This window comes from Drosophila suzukii, chromosome 2L (assembly GCF_043229965.1).
Source record: "Drosophila suzukii chromosome 2L, CBGP_Dsuzu_IsoJpt1.0, whole genome shotgun sequence".
NCBI lineage: Eukaryota > Metazoa > Arthropoda > Insecta > Diptera > Drosophilidae > Drosophila > Drosophila suzukii.
Genome location: NC_092080.1, coordinates 15069227 through 15090278, shown reverse-complemented (window position 1 = coordinate 15090278; position 21052 = coordinate 15069227). Strand labels below are relative to the sequence as shown.

At 37.6% G+C, this 21052-nt stretch overlaps 3 protein-coding genes and 1 long non-coding RNA gene across 4 annotated transcripts; all 4 read right to left on the bottom strand.

Annotated features, from left to right (window-relative positions):
- Nucleotides 1-4541: 4541 nt before the first annotated feature.
- Nucleotides 4542-5162, bottom strand: Acp26Ab (Accessory gland protein 26Ab). The gene is made up of 2 exons (XM_017072453.4): nt 5031-5162; nt 4542-4971 (listed from the first exon to the last, which is right to left on the bottom strand). Exons 1-2 carry the CDS (start codon nt 5059-5061, stop codon nt 4721-4723), a joined length of 282 nt encoding a protein of 93 aa, XP_016927942.3. The 5' UTR covers nt 5062-5162; the 3' UTR covers nt 4542-4720.
- Nucleotides 5163-5194: 32 nt separating this feature from the next.
- Nucleotides 5195-6794, bottom strand: Acp26Aa (Accessory gland protein 26Aa). The gene is made up of 2 exons (XM_017072441.4): nt 6686-6794; nt 5195-6632 (listed from the first exon to the last, which is right to left on the bottom strand). Exons 1-2 carry the CDS (start codon nt 6717-6719, stop codon nt 5263-5265), a joined length of 1404 nt encoding a protein of 467 aa, XP_016927930.3. The 5' UTR covers nt 6720-6794; the 3' UTR covers nt 5195-5262.
- Nucleotides 6795-6889: 95 nt separating this feature from the next.
- Nucleotides 6890-7641, bottom strand: LOC108012341 (uncharacterized). The gene is made up of 2 exons (XR_010655428.2): nt 7589-7641; nt 6890-7522 (listed from the first exon to the last, which is right to left on the bottom strand). It is a non-coding gene; the product is annotated as an uncharacterized lncRNA (long non-coding RNA).
- A 10221-nt stretch (nt 7642-17862) lies between these two features.
- Nucleotides 17863-19418, bottom strand: LOC108012172 (uncharacterized). Its single transcript, XM_017077469.4, has 2 exons — nt 19336-19418; nt 17863-18838 (listed from the first exon to the last, which is right to left on the bottom strand). The coding sequence occupies exons 1-2, from the start codon at nt 19414-19416 to the stop codon at nt 17960-17962; spliced, it is 960 nt and encodes a 319-aa protein (XP_016932958.3). The 5' UTR covers nt 19417-19418; the 3' UTR covers nt 17863-17959.
- Nucleotides 19419-21052: the final 1634 nt, after the last annotated feature.

Sequence of the window (21052 nt, the reverse complement as noted above, 5' to 3'; positions counted from 1 at the left end):
GAATAACCGGCAGCTGGCTACACATTAATTTATAATTATTTGGGCTTCCAGCAAAGGGTTAATCAGAACAAGTGCCGCTTGAAAGCCCAGAAATAACAATCGAGAAGATACATTTACCGGAAAATGTATAAGTTCAAAATAATGGATACCTCAGCTGAAATAATAAAATATGATTAAACAAACTATTATTATTATGTATTAAAATAATAAAACAAAATGTAGTTATGAAGTATTCATCATAACATTTGAAAATATCCGGTTTATTGTGCTGATTCTAAGAGTTATAACATCTTCTTAAAAAGTGTATAACCGCATCTCATCTCATCGACTCATGTGGTGCACATCTGAGGAACAGATACAGAAGCCCAAATTAATTTTGTGGTCTGCTGACTTTTTTGATTATTATTTTCGGGCAGAAACAAATTTGAAATTAATTTTCCTACTGTGCGGGTGCTCCAATATACGCGAATGGGCCAACTTGCCTCATGGAGAGGAATGGAGAATTGCATAAACCAACTTGGCAATTACAGATATCGACATTTATGTACATACTCCGGCCGACAATCGCCCGCCTCATTAGAGCTAATCAAAATGAATGCTCTAATCAAAGTGGTTTGATTGAAAATAATTTTCACTCACACTTTCAGGTTTTCACTTTCAATCTAATTGATTGAAACCAAAGAGGGGCGTGTGGGAAACCCCATGCCGTAGAAAATGGCAAAAACAGCGAGACAAGAAAATGAATTTGGAGAAATTAGCAAATCGTGAATCAGAAACCGCAAAGAGCCATAAAAGAAACACCAGCCTGCAGGAGACAGACGTGGGAGTCGAGTTAGAGAATCGGAAAATTGGCAATCGATTGAGCAGTTAATCAATTTCCCCAAACAGATTAAAATAAACCAAGCTCTGAACTCTTCCAGGACTCAGAACTCACGTCTTATCGGAATTTCACGGTCGCGTGAGTTGTGTGATTTGCCATTGTTTAGACAATTAAAGATTCCTTGGGTCTACTCTGGCGGAAACCCACGCACAATTCCGGCACTCTGTTACTTTACCGGCAAACTCGACTCAGGCAATTAACTGATTAGCCCCCAATTTTGGCATTTCGGTACTTTTGTCATTTGGGGGGACAAAAGCGCTAATACGCCAAAAGAAAAATAGGAGGACGGTTAATTAATTGGATAGAAACTCTTTCCAAACAGTTCAATTGAACAAGTACACTCAAAATTAAAAATCTTACAACAATTGTTTTGTAATGAAAATATTATCAAAGTTTATTAAAAAAATCTTCTGTTTTCTAATATTTGTTTCTCTGTGAAAATTTTTATATTTTGTAAATATTTTTCTTACTTTTTTGAGTGTACTTTTTGAAAGGGTAAGCTGTGGTGGCGATTTATTCGACCTTTAGTGGCTTTCTGATTTTGTGGAGCCCCATTATATATTTTTATCTTTTACACCCAAGGGTCACTTTTAAGTATAAGAGGGTGATTTTTGCCTAAATTGAATTAATATCAGACAAAAATCTTGATTAAAAAACAGTATTGCCTTTGCTAGGACAGTAAATTTGTCTTAGCTCTAAATTAGCTAAGTATTTTTTGAATTAACGTTTCCTATTACTAAATAAATGGAGAGAAAACGAAAAACACCCTGATTACACCCGTCTACTCCTCGACTTTGTTGTGGGTACTACGATAAATTATAATTGCCTTTTTTTAATATTTGTTATTACTTGGATAACGAGAAGCTTATCTAGGAAGGAAAACTTTGTCGAATGATTCATCTCTTTTAAACAAATAAATTCCAATTTGCCGTTGTTGATTTCCCCTAATTTTTTTGCACTACATGTGAAATAAGCAATATTGCCAAACAAACACAGACCTTTACAGGCAGCTGTGATAATAAACAAGTCAAAAATATTCGTTTATATTATCCCAAACTAAATATTTATCCTTTAAAAAAGCATAACCCATTGTTTATCAGCGTTTTTGGAGTCTAAACTATAAAATTCAGACTCTGAATGTTATCCTATCCTTTAGAAGGAATAGCATACACATTAATATTTATCTCGAGTTGTCTGTCAAATTCATTTGGCTTGCTTGTCACAGGAAGTGAAGTCTTATCTGCGTGAGGCAAATGACGCAAAATGAACCCCTTTGTGTTGGCTTTAGATTTATTTATGATTTTAAGCACTTATTTGTAATTGGCTCATAGCAATTGTCTGAGGACGCGATGTTGATGAGGGGGAGGAATCGCTCTAAATAGGCTGCCATCAATCAAACCTTATCATAATTTAATCGGACGGCGCGCAGCTAAGTAAACACATTGTGTTTGTTAAGTTTGCAAATAATAAAGCTCTGATAGGTGACATAAATTTCCCTTCTACCCTGGGTAACATTTATGTCAAACAGCTTTTTATGCTTACTATGCTAAAAAGGCTTTAGAAATATCTTCCTGATAGTGAAGAAAAACAAACATTTTGAGCTATTTGATTTTTTATGAATTGATGAGATAGGTTTTACACTATAAAATATTACATTTTTTTTAGTTTCTACATATATTTACTATTCCAGAATTCATTTTATTACCTTAACTTTCATGAAAGGAAATTTTTAGTTTTGCCTTCTTTTTAAACTGGGCTAACAGGGAAACTAACTGACTGGCAGATGAAAAACCTCCCAGCTTGAGATAAAACGTATTCGAATAGACAATGAGTGGAAATGTATTTTCTTGTAGGCAGTTGTTGGTTTCATTCAAGAGTCGGGATTCACTTCAAGCGGCACAAAGACACCGCAGGATGTCTCCACTGAATGCGAATCGATGTTTCGGTTGTTTCTCGTTTCCGTTTCCTGTCCCACGTCGCAACGAATGCGATTTAATTTCTATTGTCCTTCTGCGATCGATACAAAAGTCATTTGGAAAGTAACCAACTCAGTGTGAGAGCCGGCTAAGTAGTAAACACTTGGCTGTGAAGTGTTCGGAGTTAGGCCTTGGCCAGGTGTTCACTTGACTCGCAACTCAGGTAGAAATCAAAGAGTGTTAACCAATTTGTTAATTTTAATTAATTAAACGTAGGTAATATCATCTAATAATGTTCTATATGCTTAATACGATCACCAATCAATTACTAGTAATAATTATGTAATGATTTTATCTATTAAAGGTGGGTTGACAAAATATTTTAATTACAAATATTATTAATAAAAATTAAATCTAAAAAATATGTGTTTGTTTGGTCCCGAATAGTTGTTCCTTGCCAAAAAATTCAATAAAAGAGTATTAAACCTCATTTGCTAGACCATACAAAGGAAAAATTGTATCTTATTACAATAAAATTTCTATCGATCTGTAATAAATTTTGGAATCCTTTAAATTCTAATCATATTCTCCAAATGTAGAAGTTTGTTCTCTGCCAAAATAATAAAGTTTTTAACTCGTTCCATCTTGGCTAAAGCTGTCATCAACATGACAAAGCGGCTTTGCCTCTTCGGACGATTATTTTTGGTGTGCGGCATCAGTCTTGTGGCCAAGGAATATAAATGATATGAAAAATGTGTTGGTATGTAAATATGTGGATATAATTTTTTTTGTTTTAACGTTTATAATGGATTGTCATGTGCCTTAAATATAATAAGATTCTTGCATTTAAGTATGTGTTTATATGAAATTTATTTTCGTATATTTTCATGTTTGATTACGTGACATTTTTACTGAGAGCGACTCGTAAAAAAAAGAAGACGGAGTTAGACTGGAGGCTTAGATGTTTGTTGGTTGATGAACCCTTAAAAGGATTAGGTAAATAAGTTGAAACAAGTTTTTGGCTGCGGTAAGAAAGGAAATATCAAAATTTTACTGCGATAAGCCCAAGTAATTATATTTTTACCTTTCCTTGAGTAGCATAGAACTCTTTAATGATCAGTTTTAACACTGAAATTGTAAGTCGCATAGAAACAGACAGTCTGGTAATATTTTATTGGGTCGGAGAAATATATATTTTACATAATTTTCAACAGACAGCCATAAAAGTGAACTCATTTTTAGCTAACAAAATCCATATCATAAATTTTGGAACTCTTTGGAACTCATGCAGCGAAGAAATTGAGGAAAGGGTGCTATGTTCAAACTGAAAGTATGCATAAATCTGTCAAATGAATAGTTCTCAAGCAGGGAAAGGGCATTTTAAAAGCATGTAACACAACACTATTTTCAATTCCAGTTAAGGGCAATATTCCAATGCATTGTCATCGCGTAAATTAGGGCAGACGAAGAAGATCACAAAGGAGACAACAGGTAGCTAGAAACAGGTATAAGTCGGTCAAAATCAGAAGAACTAGAACCAGACCAAAGGGTCAAACCATATTTAAAGAGGCGCCATACTATAGCCTATTACTGATACCATATTTGAGAAAGTTGATCTAGAGGATACTTTATGACTTACAGTTAAGGTGGACCTCTGAAATGTATTTCATAAATGTTTCCTTCTGTTTTCTCGGCTGTTTTTATTTGTCTTACTTTATAATTTTAAGAGTTTCAAAATATCAGTATCCTACTCGTACAAGTGTTATATTTTAATATTAGAATTTATTAAAAACGGTTAGATCATATGTTGTAGTTGTATAAGATAAATTAATGCATATCTTTATCGATTGTGATTAGATTAACATGTATACACTGATTTTCGAGTACATGCTCGAAAACAGTACTTAAAAAATTACAAACTTGCTTATATATTTATATGTATGCCTAAATTACGATGTAATTGGTTCAAAGCTTCCGGGCTCATAAAATCCGATTTAAAGTCTGCCTGCCGCCTGTGAACCAGTTGCCCAGTGAAATCATCCACTTTGTCCTGAACATTCAAGTCATAAAGAGTTCTCATTAAGCCACCCACCATTTTCTCGGACTTGGATCTTGAACTAGACTCAATGCTTATGTATGGAGCAGCTTCAGTAAATTGCCAAAGGCAAATGTACGCTGTGTATTGAACAAAAATGGGAGTCTTGAAAAATCTCTAACATCCCTTAAAAACTTACTGAAAATGCAGAGAAGCGCGATGTAGTTCATTGTTTAAAGTTATTCTGTAGACTGTAAACCATTTTCAAAGCTTATAGCCTAAGCGTTCAGAATCTGAATTATTCCAGCTAATGTGATCATCTGTACGAAGCGCGCAATTTGAAGGTTATCCTATGAATCAGTAATATCGGTATGTGTTTGTTTTTTTTTTGCATTTGTATTTGAATAAAAACTACGTTTTTACAATGACTATCACCAAGGTAGAGTTGGGAACATCCCCGGAGTGGGCTTCATGGTTGTGGTTGTATCCTCAACTAGTCGGGTGATTTTCTGGATTTCGCCCTTGACCTTTCGCCGCAGATCCCTTAGGAGTTTTAGGTACCTATTCCGATGGCTATACCTGATGATGGGCTCCCGCTCCTCCTTGACCAACCTATTGGACTCGTGATCGGCAATCTGGAGTAGAACATCACCAGTGAGTCTTCCCTGGCACCTCTTCAACTGCTTTTGGACATTTTCCAACTGCAAATGAATCTCCAGCAGCTTGCGATTCACTTCATTCATCTCTCCCACCAAATTATGGCTTAGCTCTTGAACTTTAAGGACTACAGAATTGCTAACTAGAATTTCCTTTAGTAAGTTTCCTGACTGATTCTGTAAATGCTGCGTTTTAGAGTGCTCTTCCAGCAACCTCATTTTGAACGCCTTGATTGTCTCAGAAGTTGGTGATAAAAGTTGGTCAGTTAAAGGGACATCATTGTCCAGGTCATTTTCTATACTACTTTCACTTGGAACTACTAGTAAGAAATCCGATTTGGTTTTTTTGTTCAACGGAGGATCTTTTTTTAAAGAACCATTTGCCGATGTACCATTCAGCAAGGAATCTCTATTCGGATTATCTTCTAAAGGTAAATCGTCCACACGTGAATATTTCAAACCACTTTTAGGAGAATTACTTATCGTTGAATCGTTCTTGGGGAAAATTAAACCATTGTGCGTCAAGGCTTCCTTAGATGGTTCTATCAAAGGCACTGAAGAATCGCTCCCCATCATATCATTCTTGGAAGAATCTTTTTGCAGAGATTCGCTCTTGGGTAAGTCATTCTGGGGTGTCAAGTCAACATTCGGATCATCTTCTAGGGGTAAATCGCTCACACTTGAATATTTCCAAGAATCACTCTTAGATGAATTACTTTTCGTTGAATCGTTCTTGGGGAATATAGATTCATTTTGCGTCAAGATTTTCTTAGATGGTTCTTTTAAAAGCAAAGAAGAATCGCTACTTATAGCATTTTTGGGAGGTTCTTTTTCCAGAGATTCAATCTTGGGTAAAACATTCTGGGGTGTCAAATCAGCATTCGGATCATCTTCTAGGGGTAAGTCTCTCACACGTGAATATTTCCAATCACTTCTAGGAGAATAACTTTCATTGTGCGTCAAGTCTTTTTTAGATGGTTCTTTTAAAAGCACAGAAGAATCGGTCTTCATTGTATCTTTCTTGGAAGAATCTTTTTGCAAAGATTCGCTCTTGGATGTGACATTCTGGGGTGTCAAAGCACTTTTTGGAAAACCGCTCACAGGTGGATCATGTTGCTGTGCTACTGCATCGTTAACCAGCAAAACTAACAAAAAAATGTTCTTTAATAAATGTCTTACGTTGCATAAGCCAACTTACGTAGAACTGCAAAACAAAGGAATAACACTCTCATCTCGAAGAAACTGCTACTACTTAAAGTTTGAAAAACTCTGAAGATCTGGCTTATATAGAGATTTCTAGTTACAAAAGGCTATTGCAACGGATGGTGTTTCGTTCTGCTTGACTTTTATTAAGCTAAACTGACTTACTATCCAAATGTGTCCCATAAAATAGTAAGACCCACACATGCCAGTTACTTTTATTTATTTTAAAAGACAACCAAGTCGTACAAAGCATCAAATTAAACGATGTCTGCAGAATTAGACGTATCGGCCATTTTTGTTTTCCTTTTTTTGGACAGCCCCATACCAGCACGGGTTTCTTGAACTATCTGGTCTTCAAAGCTCTCCAGAATTCTTAGGTACTTCAATAGAAATTGCTTCCTGGCCATCGGATGGAAATCTTCGGACTTTTTGTCGGCCAGCCTTTCGGCAAGTCGACGTACCTTATCTTCCCGATACTTGGTGCTTTGGCATCGCTCCATTAAAAGCCAACTATAATCGAGTTTCACTTTCTTCTGGGACAATACTTGACGGGCTTTCATTACTGCATTCCTTGTGTTAGTCCAATTTAGCTTGGCTACTATTGCACGTTGGTCCATATATTGTAAATAGGCATTACGCTTGTTCACCTGCGATCTCAAATCTGAGTTAATAGCTAACTGGGCGTTCAATATTCGCTTGAGTTGCATCAATGCCCTTTGGTTATAGATCACCTCCTTTGGGAATTCCTGTATATCGTTTCCATTAGAAGATTCTTCCACGTACTCTGATTTCAAATGTTGCGCTCCTATCTCAGTCACAGAGCAGCAAACAACTAAATTTTGATATATAAAGTAAATCTTGAAAAACTATCTTTAAAATATTTTCATATAAAACTTACGAGCTGCAATCAACCATTCAAAGATACCTTCCATATTCAAGTATTTAACATAGATTAATATATACTTTTATTTCCAAGATTCAAATAATCTGAACAAATCAATATCGTAAGGTTTTAATATACCGTGAAGTTAAGTAAAGACTTTCTTGAAGGCAGACCCTCAGATCAACTTTTCTGGTCGATGAAAATGCTAATCAGCTCAAGAAAATAAATTACTTTTAATATATAACTAAGTAATATTCTTCATATCATCGGAATAATGAAAACAATCCAAAAAGAATTCCCAAGCCAAATTAATGTAATAATGCATGCTCGGATATATGAAAAGCACACCATTGTCTTGGGCCAAAAGTGAAACTGCAATCCCAAAATTTCCGACATCCGCACTGCGAGTTAAATGAGAACTCATACTAAAATTTCGCCCACATCTTGAATATGTAAATTAAATCTTGCGCCTGCGCACGCGTCAAATTGAAAACGAAATTGGACGTGGGATTCATAAAACTGAGACATGGCCAAATCGTGGGTGTTGAGCGGTCACTCTGTGAATAGTATTCCCCCTATTTTGGTGGGTGTCCACTACTAATTGTCAAAATTATAGCTATTGACGCGCAAGTTGCTCGCATTTTGCGTGGTGTCTGCGGCAAGTTATTTAAATTGCCGCGGCCCCACAAATGGTCAAAAGTCGTTACTGCCTTGTAATCCAAGCCTATTTTGGTGTAGAATTGATAGTATATTGGAATTCACCTTAGAAGGCAATCGGAACGAAAATCTATTATTTAAATGCGCATTTAAATTTCAATTAGAGGGCAACATTTACCAGCTAATCATTGCTGATCATTTTAAAGCTTTTTAAGTAGCACCCACACAATGGTGTTATATGCAAAAGGCAAGCTGTAAGAAAGGTCGGTTAAAGTTATATTTGAAGTATTTTTATTAATCCAAACAATTTTAATAAATAATATAGTTTCTAAGATCTGGTAATTATACTTAATGTTACTGTCCATATTCATACCTCTGAATCTCCATTATTTTAAGGTACTTTCCCGTAGAAAGACGCTGCCTTTTTTCTCATTTTGATTGCCGTATTATTATGATGATCATATCTCTGTCTGCGACTCTCATTTGAGTCACTTTTCACTGAAGTTTTCGGTTTCAATTTCCCATGCCAGCGGATCCCATATGTTTTGCCATGATTTTTAACGCTTTTCAGCTGGAGTTCGGCTCGAGCACACGCTTTCATTTGCGTTCGGAAAATGACCTACTTCCGGATTAGCATGCCTGGGCCACTTTTACTGTCGCCGGATCGGGAAAAGGGCTATGGCGGGGGTTTTCGAGATGGAGAGAACCATTGATGATGGGCACTGACCAGGGGGAACTGGGGCTAATGACGTTGTCGCTGCGTATCCACTTGATAATAAACATCCGCCGCGTTCCGCAGTGAATAATTGTGTTGCATGTTTGTTGCATTTAATTGTAATTTATTTTCCAGTCCATAGAATGGGCCAGGCAGAGAACGGAAGCAAATATTTTCCGGTGGAAGCTGGTCGGTCCAATAGGGGAAGTCGAAGTCCCTTTCCTATATTTTTCTGATTTTTCCAACAATCTATGATGCAGTAATAAGGTCTTGAAGCAGCCATATCCCATCCGAATTCTTAGAAAAAGTCTCTTAGTTAAATTCATTTCTTAATTAAAAATGTTAATACTTACTATTTATGAATTTTGAAAATAAAATATATAACAAGTAACAAACAAATATTAAAAAACTTTAAAATAATACACAATTACACAACAAAGTAAAATTTTCCATCAACGCTGTCCGAGCTAAAAAATGTGCTCACATGGCTACACAAAGGGTTAATTGATTCGAGTGACATCGATTTGCTATATGACTCCAGTTCTTTTTTCCACCAGCAAAGCTGCATTTGTCGGCTTTTGATTAAAGGGAAAAATACCAAGTGAAGCCGACTGCCAATTGTGGAAATAGTGGATCGATCGGTAGCGAACCACAATCAATAAACTGAAGGGAAGCCAAAGCGAATTGCTGGCTAATTTTACGCAAAAATGTGAGGGCATCGAAGCGCAAAGAACGCGGTGCACAGTGCGTCCATCGACAAAAGGAAGCTGCGACTTCCTATCGCAGGGCCAAGGTAAAAACACCTCAGCCTGGGGCCCCAATCAGACCCCATTCCCCATCGAGAAACCCACTCTGCACCAGCGGGTGACTCTTCACACTCCAAGCTGGCATAATTGCCGGGGCATCAGAAGCAGTCAGGTTAATTAGCTCCGATTCGGGGGAAGCCTCATCCTCATTCTCGGCCTCAACCTCACCCTCACCCTCATGCCATTCTACAAATCGAAGCGGAAATTGTTTATTAAACAAATCCACAGGCAGTTCTGTTGGTCTGGGCAGCATCCATGGTGTGGATAATGGACTTTTAATTGACTTCTGGCATTTTCGGCAGCCTGCGTGCCATGGTTCTATTATAGGTCGAAATTGGGAATCCTATGACATAATAACTGGGGTTGTCCTAGCTCAGGAAGCCTAACAAGCCGCCAGCTTTGAATAAACAAAGGAGTCAACTAACTCAATAGGGGCATTTCATGTCGATAAAGATGATGTTGTAAGAGCAGTTGAAAGATGGCGACAGGTAACGACAGTCAGACTTTGAAAGTAGATCATTTGCATTTGTCAATACCAATAGTTGACACACTTTATAACAATCCGCATCACCATTGAGCAGCAATCCCCAAGTCAGCATTCCATTATAATCGAAGTCGTTACCATTCACTTTAATTTACAAAATTAAAGTGCATTCAATGGTTTTTGAAATATATATTTGTGGAGTAATACCTCTGAACTTACCTAATGATATAAATACTAATCTAAGTTGTTTTCGACTCTATCGCATATTTTATGACTTCTGTGATCTTTGTTTTCGATATTAACCTCGCGTGGGATACTCATCATCAAAACACTAGACGTGGTCGTTATGTAGGCGAATAGGTTCTCTTTTTTCGCCTCCAGTTTTAAATATAAAAAAAAACTATACACAAAAGGTAAAGTATTTAACAAAAAAGGGTCTACGATCGTTATTTGCCTCATAACATTCAAATTGAATTTAACCAAAAAGGTGAGCGAAAATCGTGAAAATTTTCGGTGGCTATTCAAGCGAAAAACTTTCCATTTCGAATGCAGCACTAATTCGGCTAATCAGAGGCAGCGGCACCCACTATCATTACATCATCTTGCATAGATCAAGCCATGGAACCAACTTCCGCCCGACACGCACTTGAAAACAATTGTGAGGAGGGAAAGTTATCAACATCACATTACCATTGGAACCGCGGCATCAGCAATAAGCCATCTCCATCTCCATCTTCCCCAATGAGAGTGAGTCTGGGACTGGGTAATTTCAAACGCCAAAACAATGACACATAAATCGCTGAAAAAATCAAGCATAACATCAACATTTTCACATCTCCCCATGACGACTACACCCACTGTCATTACTCGAATCCATGAGATACAGTACATAGATATATATATATGCAGTACTTGGTGGCATGTGGAAAGTTGCAAATTAGCCAGGCGATAGAAAGCAAGGCAACAAGTCGCTCGTATTATTCAGTTACTCAAAGACACTGGTAATGTGAGAAAAAAGCGAGAATGTGCAGCGTTGACACAATTGTGAGTGCACGAGACGTTGGTGCATCTATATACATATGTATCTATATCTGTGAGATACTTGAGCAGTTGCCAGCGATTGTCTAGCTCGGCAGTTGGTTTTCGATTGCCACAATGGTCCCCAGCAGAGGCATGCGATGAAGTGGGAAGCTTCTCGTCTCATCTCGTCACGCCCCGAGAGACTACCAATCAACTTTGTCCGGTCTCCATTCGATACTGCTCTGAAATTCAATTCGTTTTGGCTCATGCCTTTACTTACACGGTCAGGTTGTGTTTGTATTATAATGATGTATTTGTTGGGTAAAGAACCCTTTCTTATATTTTTATAGATTTAACCCTTTGTTCTTGATTAGCATTTGAGCTATTCACTCACTTTATCAACTTGAAACCTAATCATTTGCTCTAAGGTGGGTGTTCCTTTTATCTTGCATTATTTTTATTACATAGTACCACCTACTCTCTAGCATCTGGAAAACTATTATAATAATGTAGGTCATTGTCTATCGAAGTAGCGCTATCAATTTGGTGCCGTTTATGGCATGATGGCATATGGCGTATGGCATAAAAGTTGGTGCATAACAAAAATCATCTCTTGTCTTTATGGAACCGCCCCCTCATAAGACTTCCGTTTTTCCATCGGTCTCACACCCCATTACGTATACATGAAACACACATAAAGAGCTCCAGTTCTTGGAACGTCTTGATGTCAAGCCAATATTTTGGGTAATTAATGGGAAGCTCGACAGGTTGGCGCGTGGCAACTTTTCCTTTGACTCCTACGCTCGTGTATCTTTTTGTTAGCAAGTTTGGTTGTAACTTTTGTTGATATGATTTTTTATGGTACGAGGTGTATCCAAGTCTTACTGCATTTTCAGCGTGGGTCTGTTGGCCTGAAAAACCGAGCGTTGGCTGGAAAACAAGTTAAGACTTCGTCGGTCAAGGAAAATCAAAATTCATTCAGTAAAGTCGGCTTGAGCCATTTGGTTTTCATTGATAAAATAGTTTGTGAATGGAGCTGGCGGCTTACATAATTGCATATTATATTGCTCAGACCGGAAAGAGGTTATAAAGGCCTAAAAATCCAATTAAAACATTTTAAATGTATATTGGTGTTTTAATAACTACAAGTTTTAAAAAATAAGAACATCTATTTTAAAGACACATATCTCTAATTTACAAAGGCGTCATAAATTATCTTTCAAGTCACTCCCAAATAGACAACAATTGAAATTCTGTTCGCGACATTTTTGGAGCAAAACAAACATTTCATAGCCAGCTTCATCAATCATCGGAGATAAAACTGCGCACTACGCCTCCCATTCGATGTTTACAATAGAGCTGGGTCCAAGTTTGGACACCAAAGCGAAGGAGATTATTAGCTGGAGCTTTGTAAGCCAAACTTCACAGCAGCCTGGGGCAAGTATTGATGTTGTACCCCTTTGAGGGAAAACTAGGCCCGCTTTTGAGTCGATGTCGATCGGCCATAAAGTGCACTTAACCCACTGATTACTCCAACAGCCACCGGCAAACAATAAAGTCAGCAGTCGCTACTGGGCATGGGCACCCCGAGCTGACCAAACAAATCGAGCCCACCAACCCAAAGCACATACCAAGTGCCTCCCCGTTGCGCTCTTTGTGCCCAATTGAAAACTCAGCAAGTTTTCAAAACAATTTTTGTGTGCCAGCAAAGAAGTTGTAGATTCGGGGGCAATCGGGGGCTCCACTGATGAAGAGGGCCCTTCGTGGTCATATTGTGCCGGCCGGCAATTGTTTTTCCCAGATCAAAAAAGCGCTGATTAAAGCAAGTCGTGAGGCTTTGGCTCTCCAGCGCCACATGCACTTTCGATTCTGGGTATTGTTGTCATCGAAGTGCGTTGCCTTGGTCACTTAGATCGGGTGTTCGTATTATGCCTTACAGTTGGATGTTCTATTAAAAACATACAAATTATATTTACCCAAGACGTTGCATAGTTTGGGATAATTTAAAATACTTTAAAAGATATTACACAAATTTATAGTCTAAAAAAAAATTCGCATTGAAAATTTGCAGTTCTTCTTTAGCTAAATTTACTTTACTTTAGTTGATAAAAAAAACCATTAAAATAATAAAACCATAAAATTCAGGACTAAAATTACAAAATATACTTAACAAAAGTGAAGTTTTCTATAATTACATTTAAAAAACGTTAAATCTAAACGATCAAATAAAAGAAATGTACTTCTGATTTAAAAGTAAGATCATTTGAAAGTTAGATCTTTCTTTTTATGTGGGTATTTTACAAGACTTATAGACATCGTATGATAATTTTCCACACTTAACCAAGAAGGGTATTCAAACTTCACCCTGCAACTCCCTTTTGCCATCCCAAAAATCTTGTTTCGATTTGGGTTAAGCGCTCCAGCAAATGCCAAGTCATGCGTGGCAGCCAAAGAGTTTACATTGTTTGGTCTATATGACGGCGGAATTGTTGAGAGATCAACGCAGTTGCAGTTCCTCTCCGTTTTCCTCTATGTGAAGAGAGGTTCTAACGGCCCACTGAGATTAATGACTCCCAGCCGGGCATTACGATATCATATGTATCATTTTTTTTTTGGAATTTTAATTTGATTTGTGGTTCAGTTTGGTTTCGTTTTCGGTTTGTGTTTAAGCACCAGTTTGCCTTACATTTATGAGTATATGTGGTCCCCATTCATTAGGCGTGAATTGTCGATATGCGTAACGCCCAGTCCAAAGTTGTTAATATAGGGGTTGCTGTTAAAACGAGAAAAGCTAGCCGAGAAGTCCGACATCCTATATTAAATAATTATAGTGTCCAAAGAACTGGCCCTAGGAATGCGCTTGTTGTCGAAGAATAACTTGAGCCTCTAATAAAAAGATATTTAATAACGAAAATAATTTTTATTTGAATCGCATTGACCTTATAACCTAATATTCGTATAATACAAGTGTAATTGTATAAGCAGCAAGTGTGGACAAAAAACAATATGTCGCTACTTGATGATAAATAGTAAAATAACATACAAGTAAATGAGATTTGATACTATCAACCGCGAGGTCATGACGATCGCCACATCTATCTTTAACATTTAACATTTCTGAGATCACATTATGGCTAAATAAGTATAATAATTATACATTATAAGTATCCAAAAAAGAATAAGAATGTGTTATGTGTTGTTTTTTTATGTAATTGTTTCAAGCTAGTGAGTTTTTCTGAGATCTGAGGCTTCACAGCTTTAGATAGTCCAAATTAGCTGCAGAGACAAACAACACAAACTTTTAGCTGGTTCTTGGGAAATATAAACTTGAGTTTGGACCACACCCCTTCCATGTCCCCACTCCCCATTTCCCATCTGCAAAATAGAGTCATGAGCGGTGGCAACAAGAACGAGAAAAAGCTTCCAAGTTGCTTTTTGTTTGAGGCAGCGGAAATTATTATTAATTGCTTGGAATGCCTGCTGCCTCCTCCCAGAAAACCGTGGTCTATGGACCCAAGCTCCGTGTTCTTGGCCAGCCTCTTCTAATGGCTTCCGTTGGCGTGGCCCGAGTTTTTCAGGCCCTCCGCTTTGGATACGTTGCCATCCAATCATTTCGATGACGTAAAAAGCCGCACGATGGCCAAAAACTGGACAGAGTTCTTGGCCCCAAAAAGCTGGAAAAAAAACCAACTGAAAAACCGATCTGAGCATTGTCAGTTGTGTGGGGTAAATATGCGTTGGATTGCCGCGGATTATTTTGGAGTACGAGTGCGAGTTCGAGAACAGGGGGTTATTGGCCTTGGCCAGACTGACAGTTGGCGTGGGTAAACAGTTGCGAGATTAGCGCGGCTCGGCCAAGCGTGTTCAGATGGTCGCCTTTTGCCTTCTGCCAACTTCTGCCAACAACTGCAATTGCATTTGCAGCCCAGAAATCAGAAAGGGGGAAATTTGCCAGCGACTTCGACAACTACAGCCCGAAAGCACGAAGCGTAAAGTTGAAAGTGGAGTGGAGCACACCGCTACACTGAGAACAAGGTTCACCCTATCCATCTGTACTTCTAAAATATGCATAACCAAAATCACTGATCACTGGACCACTTATTTCGCTTAACCATTCTAACCTAGCGATCTGTAGTCAGATAATATTTTTGTTCATCATATCCTATCATCATAATATCATAAGCTAAAATCTAATTCTGATTTTTTCGTAGAATATAATAATATATATAATACAATTTTTGAACAAAGTTAGCTTAGTGACAAATGTTAAGGATATAATCATATGCAAAATCCAAGTTCTACTTATCACAGTTACACAAATTCACTTTTAACACTGAAGTATTGGTGTCTAAGTGAAAACTTTATAAGAAAAAACTTTAATTCTTTGATATAAGATTCACTAAATATCCTAAAAACTGTGTGGGTTTATCAACAAATTTTCAGATAATTCTTGAAACTTTCTTGGCCTGATATGATTTTTAAAAGAAATGGTTTTATAAAAAGTTGTGATATTTATAGAGATTATTTTTTAGAGTTTATGGAGTTTATATAGTCAAGGTGTGGGTGGGTTTCTGGAAGTTCCCGACTTTTGTACACTCCTCAGGGACGGGCCCTGAGCAACAAAAGACAAACAACAACAGACTGGCAAAGAAGGTGAACGACTCCCCCTAATTGAGTTTGAATGGCGGAACGAAAATGTTGCAACAAAAGGTTGAGGAAAAAGGTTTAAAGAAAAACGTTGCCGTTGCAGTGATTCCGCACAGCAATTGTCGGAATTTTGAGAAACGCTTTTAAAGGGAGACTGACCCATGGAAAAACTGGCGACTCCTCTGCGAACAATTGAACTTTGGAGCAGGGAAAAGCTCAAAAACCAACTTAAGTCACAAGGCTAATGAAGCCTTTTGTAGGTGGTTTCCTTATTTCATTACTCAGAAAATGTTGGTGAAAAATTTGTTTTAAGAGTATAATTTTTAAAATGGCGTTTTGGCTTTAAAATAAAGTTTTTATGAAAGACAAACGATTTCAAAAAACAAAGAGGAAATAACTCGACTTTAACAAAGAGTTGATTATATATGTTTAACTAAAGTAAAACTCCATACTTATTTCTAATTTAACTACCTAAGGCTTAAAAACTGACTGTAAATTTTATTTAATATACAAGATTCTGTTATAAGGTTTTTTTTAATAATTTAATACGAAATTAGCTTTTCAAACTAAATCAAGAAAGATTAAGTTTCTTGACCTTGAGGAAAATGTTTCTTATCTACCATGCTCTTTTCCAAGACAATGAATAAAAAACTAAACTTAACTGAGTAACATTTAACACTTTAATGTACAACAAACAATAACAGATACCGCTCATTAGCTCTGCAACTACCTGAAGTTATTGGCCAAGACTGACCCAATTGTGGCCCTGTCCATCGCTTTCATCACTGACTTATCATTTGCAGTTGGCAATCTGGCGAAAGTGTCTCAATTTCTGCGCGATGCAATGCAATTTATATATATATATTAGAGTCGCAATCCGAACCACTATCAGAACCCATCTGGCTTATCGATCGAGCGGTGGCTCTACCTCGTTTTATATTTCCAAAAAAATGTTTATTTATTTGGACACGTTCAGCTTGCATCTCCGATTGTCGGAGTAAATCAAATAAAAAATCGCCCGCGTATTTCCGTAAACATAGCTGCGACTTGCCCCTTTTTAGAGTCGTATTTATAGTACATACATCCACTGCCGTTGGCCACTGTCTGTCCGATCTGTCTGCAATTTGTTTATGGCAACTGTTGCCTCGATTAGAAGTCCGCGTTGACAGCACCACGGATGATTAAGTCTTGGGAGACGTCGACATGTGTGGCAGCAATTTCGGAGTTTGTTTGTTGTCTATCCGCCGCGTGGCAATTGGTGGCAACATGCGGCGACAGCGGCCCAGAACAGATCGCAACTCACAATAGACTGCCACATATATTCCCCTAATGATTCTGACCCTGAACGAATTTGAAGTGGTTTCGGTCGCCTGCCCCTGGAAGACGAATGAGTTATGTGTATATCTTCCCAGTTGTTGCTGCCGACTTTCGGGGAGATGCAGCCCATCTTCTTCTGATGGGTGACTTCTAATTTATTAAAAAACTCCACAAATAAAACCATTTTATTCTGCAGTCTTTGTATAATTAATTAATCATTTTATATATATAAACATTAGTAAGATAATATAATAACCTTCAGTTATTTCGTTTCAGAAATACAAAACGCGAATTCTTCAGTTGTTCAAGAATGATGCTTTTATAATTATCGCCTTAAATAAGCAACGGCTTTGTGTTAATTGGTTGTAATATCTGGTGAATAGCATTGAACAAGCTTTAAAAAAATGACTCTACTCTCAAATTCTTGTACTTCATTTCTCACTCAATTTTAAATATATTTTTTAAGACTTCAAAAAGAAAATTTTATGTTTAACTGCATAAGTTATCCTAAAATAACATTTAAATAAAATTTAAATTAATAAAAATAATAGGTTTTGGAAAAGAAAGTTAAAGTAAAGAAAAAAGTAAAGAACATTTTTAATTATATCAAAGTTTTCCAAACACCTCAATTTATTTTTAAGAAATCAATGAAAATACATAGATGAAAGGATAGTTTTTTAGGTAGATTGTTTGAAACTGAAAGTTAAAGATTTTGGCACAGATGAAGCCACCTATCCCACCTAAACACTCCAAATGACAGTCTCGGAGCCCATGTCCACGGTGGTCCAACCCAAAGCATTGGCCACCAGTTGATTTAGTTGGCGCAGAGGTACACCAGCCTTCTCAAGCTCGGCGGTCAGGGAACGGTACTCCTTCACGGAGCGCAGATCCCGAAGAATTCGGCGGAACTCGGAGCCACGGATAAGACGGACTGCACTAGCCAGCTCCGAGTCGGAGGCGTAGAGTCGCAGGTACATATCCCTTAGAACAGAGCGGGGCAGAGCATCGCGGATGTCCAGGAGGAGTCCCCGGACTCCCGGTCGGCGGTTGGGCAGCTTACTGGTCGGCGGGTCGAAGGTGTTGACATCGAGGAACACCCTCACAAAGTCCACATGGTAGGAGGGATCCAGTTTCAGCCTCCGGCAGATGTAATCATGCAGCACCTGGTGCTCTTTCGTAGCTCTCAGGCGCTGCACTTGTGCCTTGAGGCCATCGCTACGTAGCAACTTGACCAAATCCTGAACCTGGGCATCCTCGAGTGCATTCGCCAGGATGTTCCTCAGTCGAGGAACTGGTAGAAGTGGACGGGCCACCCGGACGAGATTGGTTAAGCCCCGCTCGGCATTGTTCGGGCACTCCTTGTTGTCCTTGGGCAGCAGCACATCCTCCACCGTCTCCTTGAGCGTCGAGATCTCAGGAGTCTGGGTAGTGCCAACTGGCTTCTCGACCACTTCACGGGCGAATCTTGGATGCTCCTGTTCCTCCCACACCGGAAGCCAGTTTATCTTGTGGACATCTGTTATTTCCTCTTCGATTGTGGGCACAACCAACTCGGTGAGCTCTACAGATCCAGGCGGAAAGCCTTCTTCGATCCAAGGAGTTGTGCTATCAGGCAGCTCCTGGGAATAGGAATGTGAATTCAGAAAAGAAAATATTTGCATATAAATATGAATATTATAAAATGTCTATTTCTATGGATGGTCTATCAATAAGTATATATGACAGGTCGTTAGCTACACAGAGGGAAAAATTCAAATACATTGTTCTTGAATTGATAACATTCGTTCTTAAAAGCCGTGTAGGTACATTTTGGTATTAATGTTCTCAATATTAGAACAAAATGGTGAGAAGAGAAAAGTGAAGTTGATTTTACTGATCCAATTTTTGATAAGGATACACTACTGACTGGACTTCAAAAATGTCGTTCTATTTTTAAGAACATTTTCAACTCAGATGAGAACGTCACAATTTTATCTGTGTACTCTTATTATATTAAATCACAAAATGTTATCAAATTTATTCTAATTTTAATTTTTTTTATTAAGTAAATTTCTTTTTTGATACCGAACCTGTACTTATAAATATACATTTACTAACATATTTTTTTTTATCCTACCTGAGACTCCTGCGGTTCCTCCACCGAATATCCTGCCACCAAAAGTAAGCAAAAACTGAATATGGCCACCAATCGATTCATGATGAAATCAATGCTGCAACTGTGCCTCTTTCCGTCGTTAATTTCTCCTTTTATAGCACTCAAAGCACTTTATCTGCCTGTTTACCCAACTCATATTTGCTTGAAAATTTTCGCAGGCAAATACTCGCATTCAGAGCAAAAAATCAACAAGAACACGGCACCCAAAAAAAGTGGAACGACCTTGACTGAGGCTCATCAAAGAAAGCTCATCAATCTTTTATATTGTACCACCATCATGGCCGAATTGCATCGTAAAACACAGTTTGCAGTGGGATAATCGCCGTTTTTTTATTGTGTGGATTTGTGAAGAGCTTTGTATTTTTACGACTTCCTCCCAGCTCATTTGTTATAAGTTTCATTTGATGAGTTAGATAATTTTCAGCCAATAAAAAAATCTAAATGCTTTTTAGGTATTGTATTGAACCCCTGCCAATTTATCTTCCTAGTTTATTTATGCAAATGCCAATTTTCCTATGTATAATAAGACTAAGTTGTATATTTACATACATACATGAAAATGATCTTAAATAAAGTGTTAAAATATTTTACTTACTATTCATCAAAATTAACACATAATTATTTTATTTTATTCACGAACGAACGCTATAAAATCCTGGCATCCTTGGCCATAACATAAACAATTCCCATCAATCTTATGGCCCATTGAGATTTCAGTAGACATCTTTGCATCGGATCCCCAAACAAGTTAGTTGCCATATAAAATCCCTTATATCCCATAAAAATCTTCACCAAAACACAATCAAATGAAATTTTATGTTAATCCCCAAATCCTCGGCAACCTGAAGCATCTTCAGGAATGAATATTCATGCCTTTCGGGAGTGGAGGCCACAATATCCTTTTCCCCCGCCTGGATTCTTGCCAATTTCGATACGAAAATGTTTCGCTCATTGTCAACAACAGCACTGTGATGAAGTGGAGAGACGTCGAAACGAGAATAAAAGTTATTCGTTCTGAAAAAAACGGGGGAACCCCCCCTAAATGAGTCCCTCATGAATGCCGTAAAAATGATTTTGGGGTTACACTTTTAAATTTTGCGAAAGCCGCTCAAGCAGGGAGGTTCTAAAAAATTCCACAATGGGAGGGTAGCTAAGCCCCATGTATAAAAGCAACACGCGACAATATACAAAAAGGGTACATTTCTCAAGGGAATCCTCCTAAAACCATGCTAGGTGTGTATTTCTCTTATGAATTATCTGGGCTTTGAAAAAGAGCTGGTTTATGAAGGGTGCTGACGTTTTAAAGGAGGGTATATGTTTAGAAAATAATCTAAAGAAAATTCCTGGTGCAACCTTTTGGAATTTTATGGTAGCATTTCAAATAGAAAATTCTAATTTATTTACAATATACTAACATTTTTTTTTTTGCCTTAAGTTGTTACCAAATTTTAAAATCAAAAACACTTAGGGATTTTTCTATTAAAATGTACTGACAAGATTTGCATTAATTATAGCAAACATTTTGGTTCTTACATTTTTATTGGATAAGTCGCTTCTGTCAGCTTTACAATTTTTTTCAAATCCTCTGAGTGTTTTTCGATCTTATTTTCAGCTGAAAATATTATATTGATAGCGTCAAACAAATTATGCAAAGCTGTAAATCGGCACTGACTGTGCT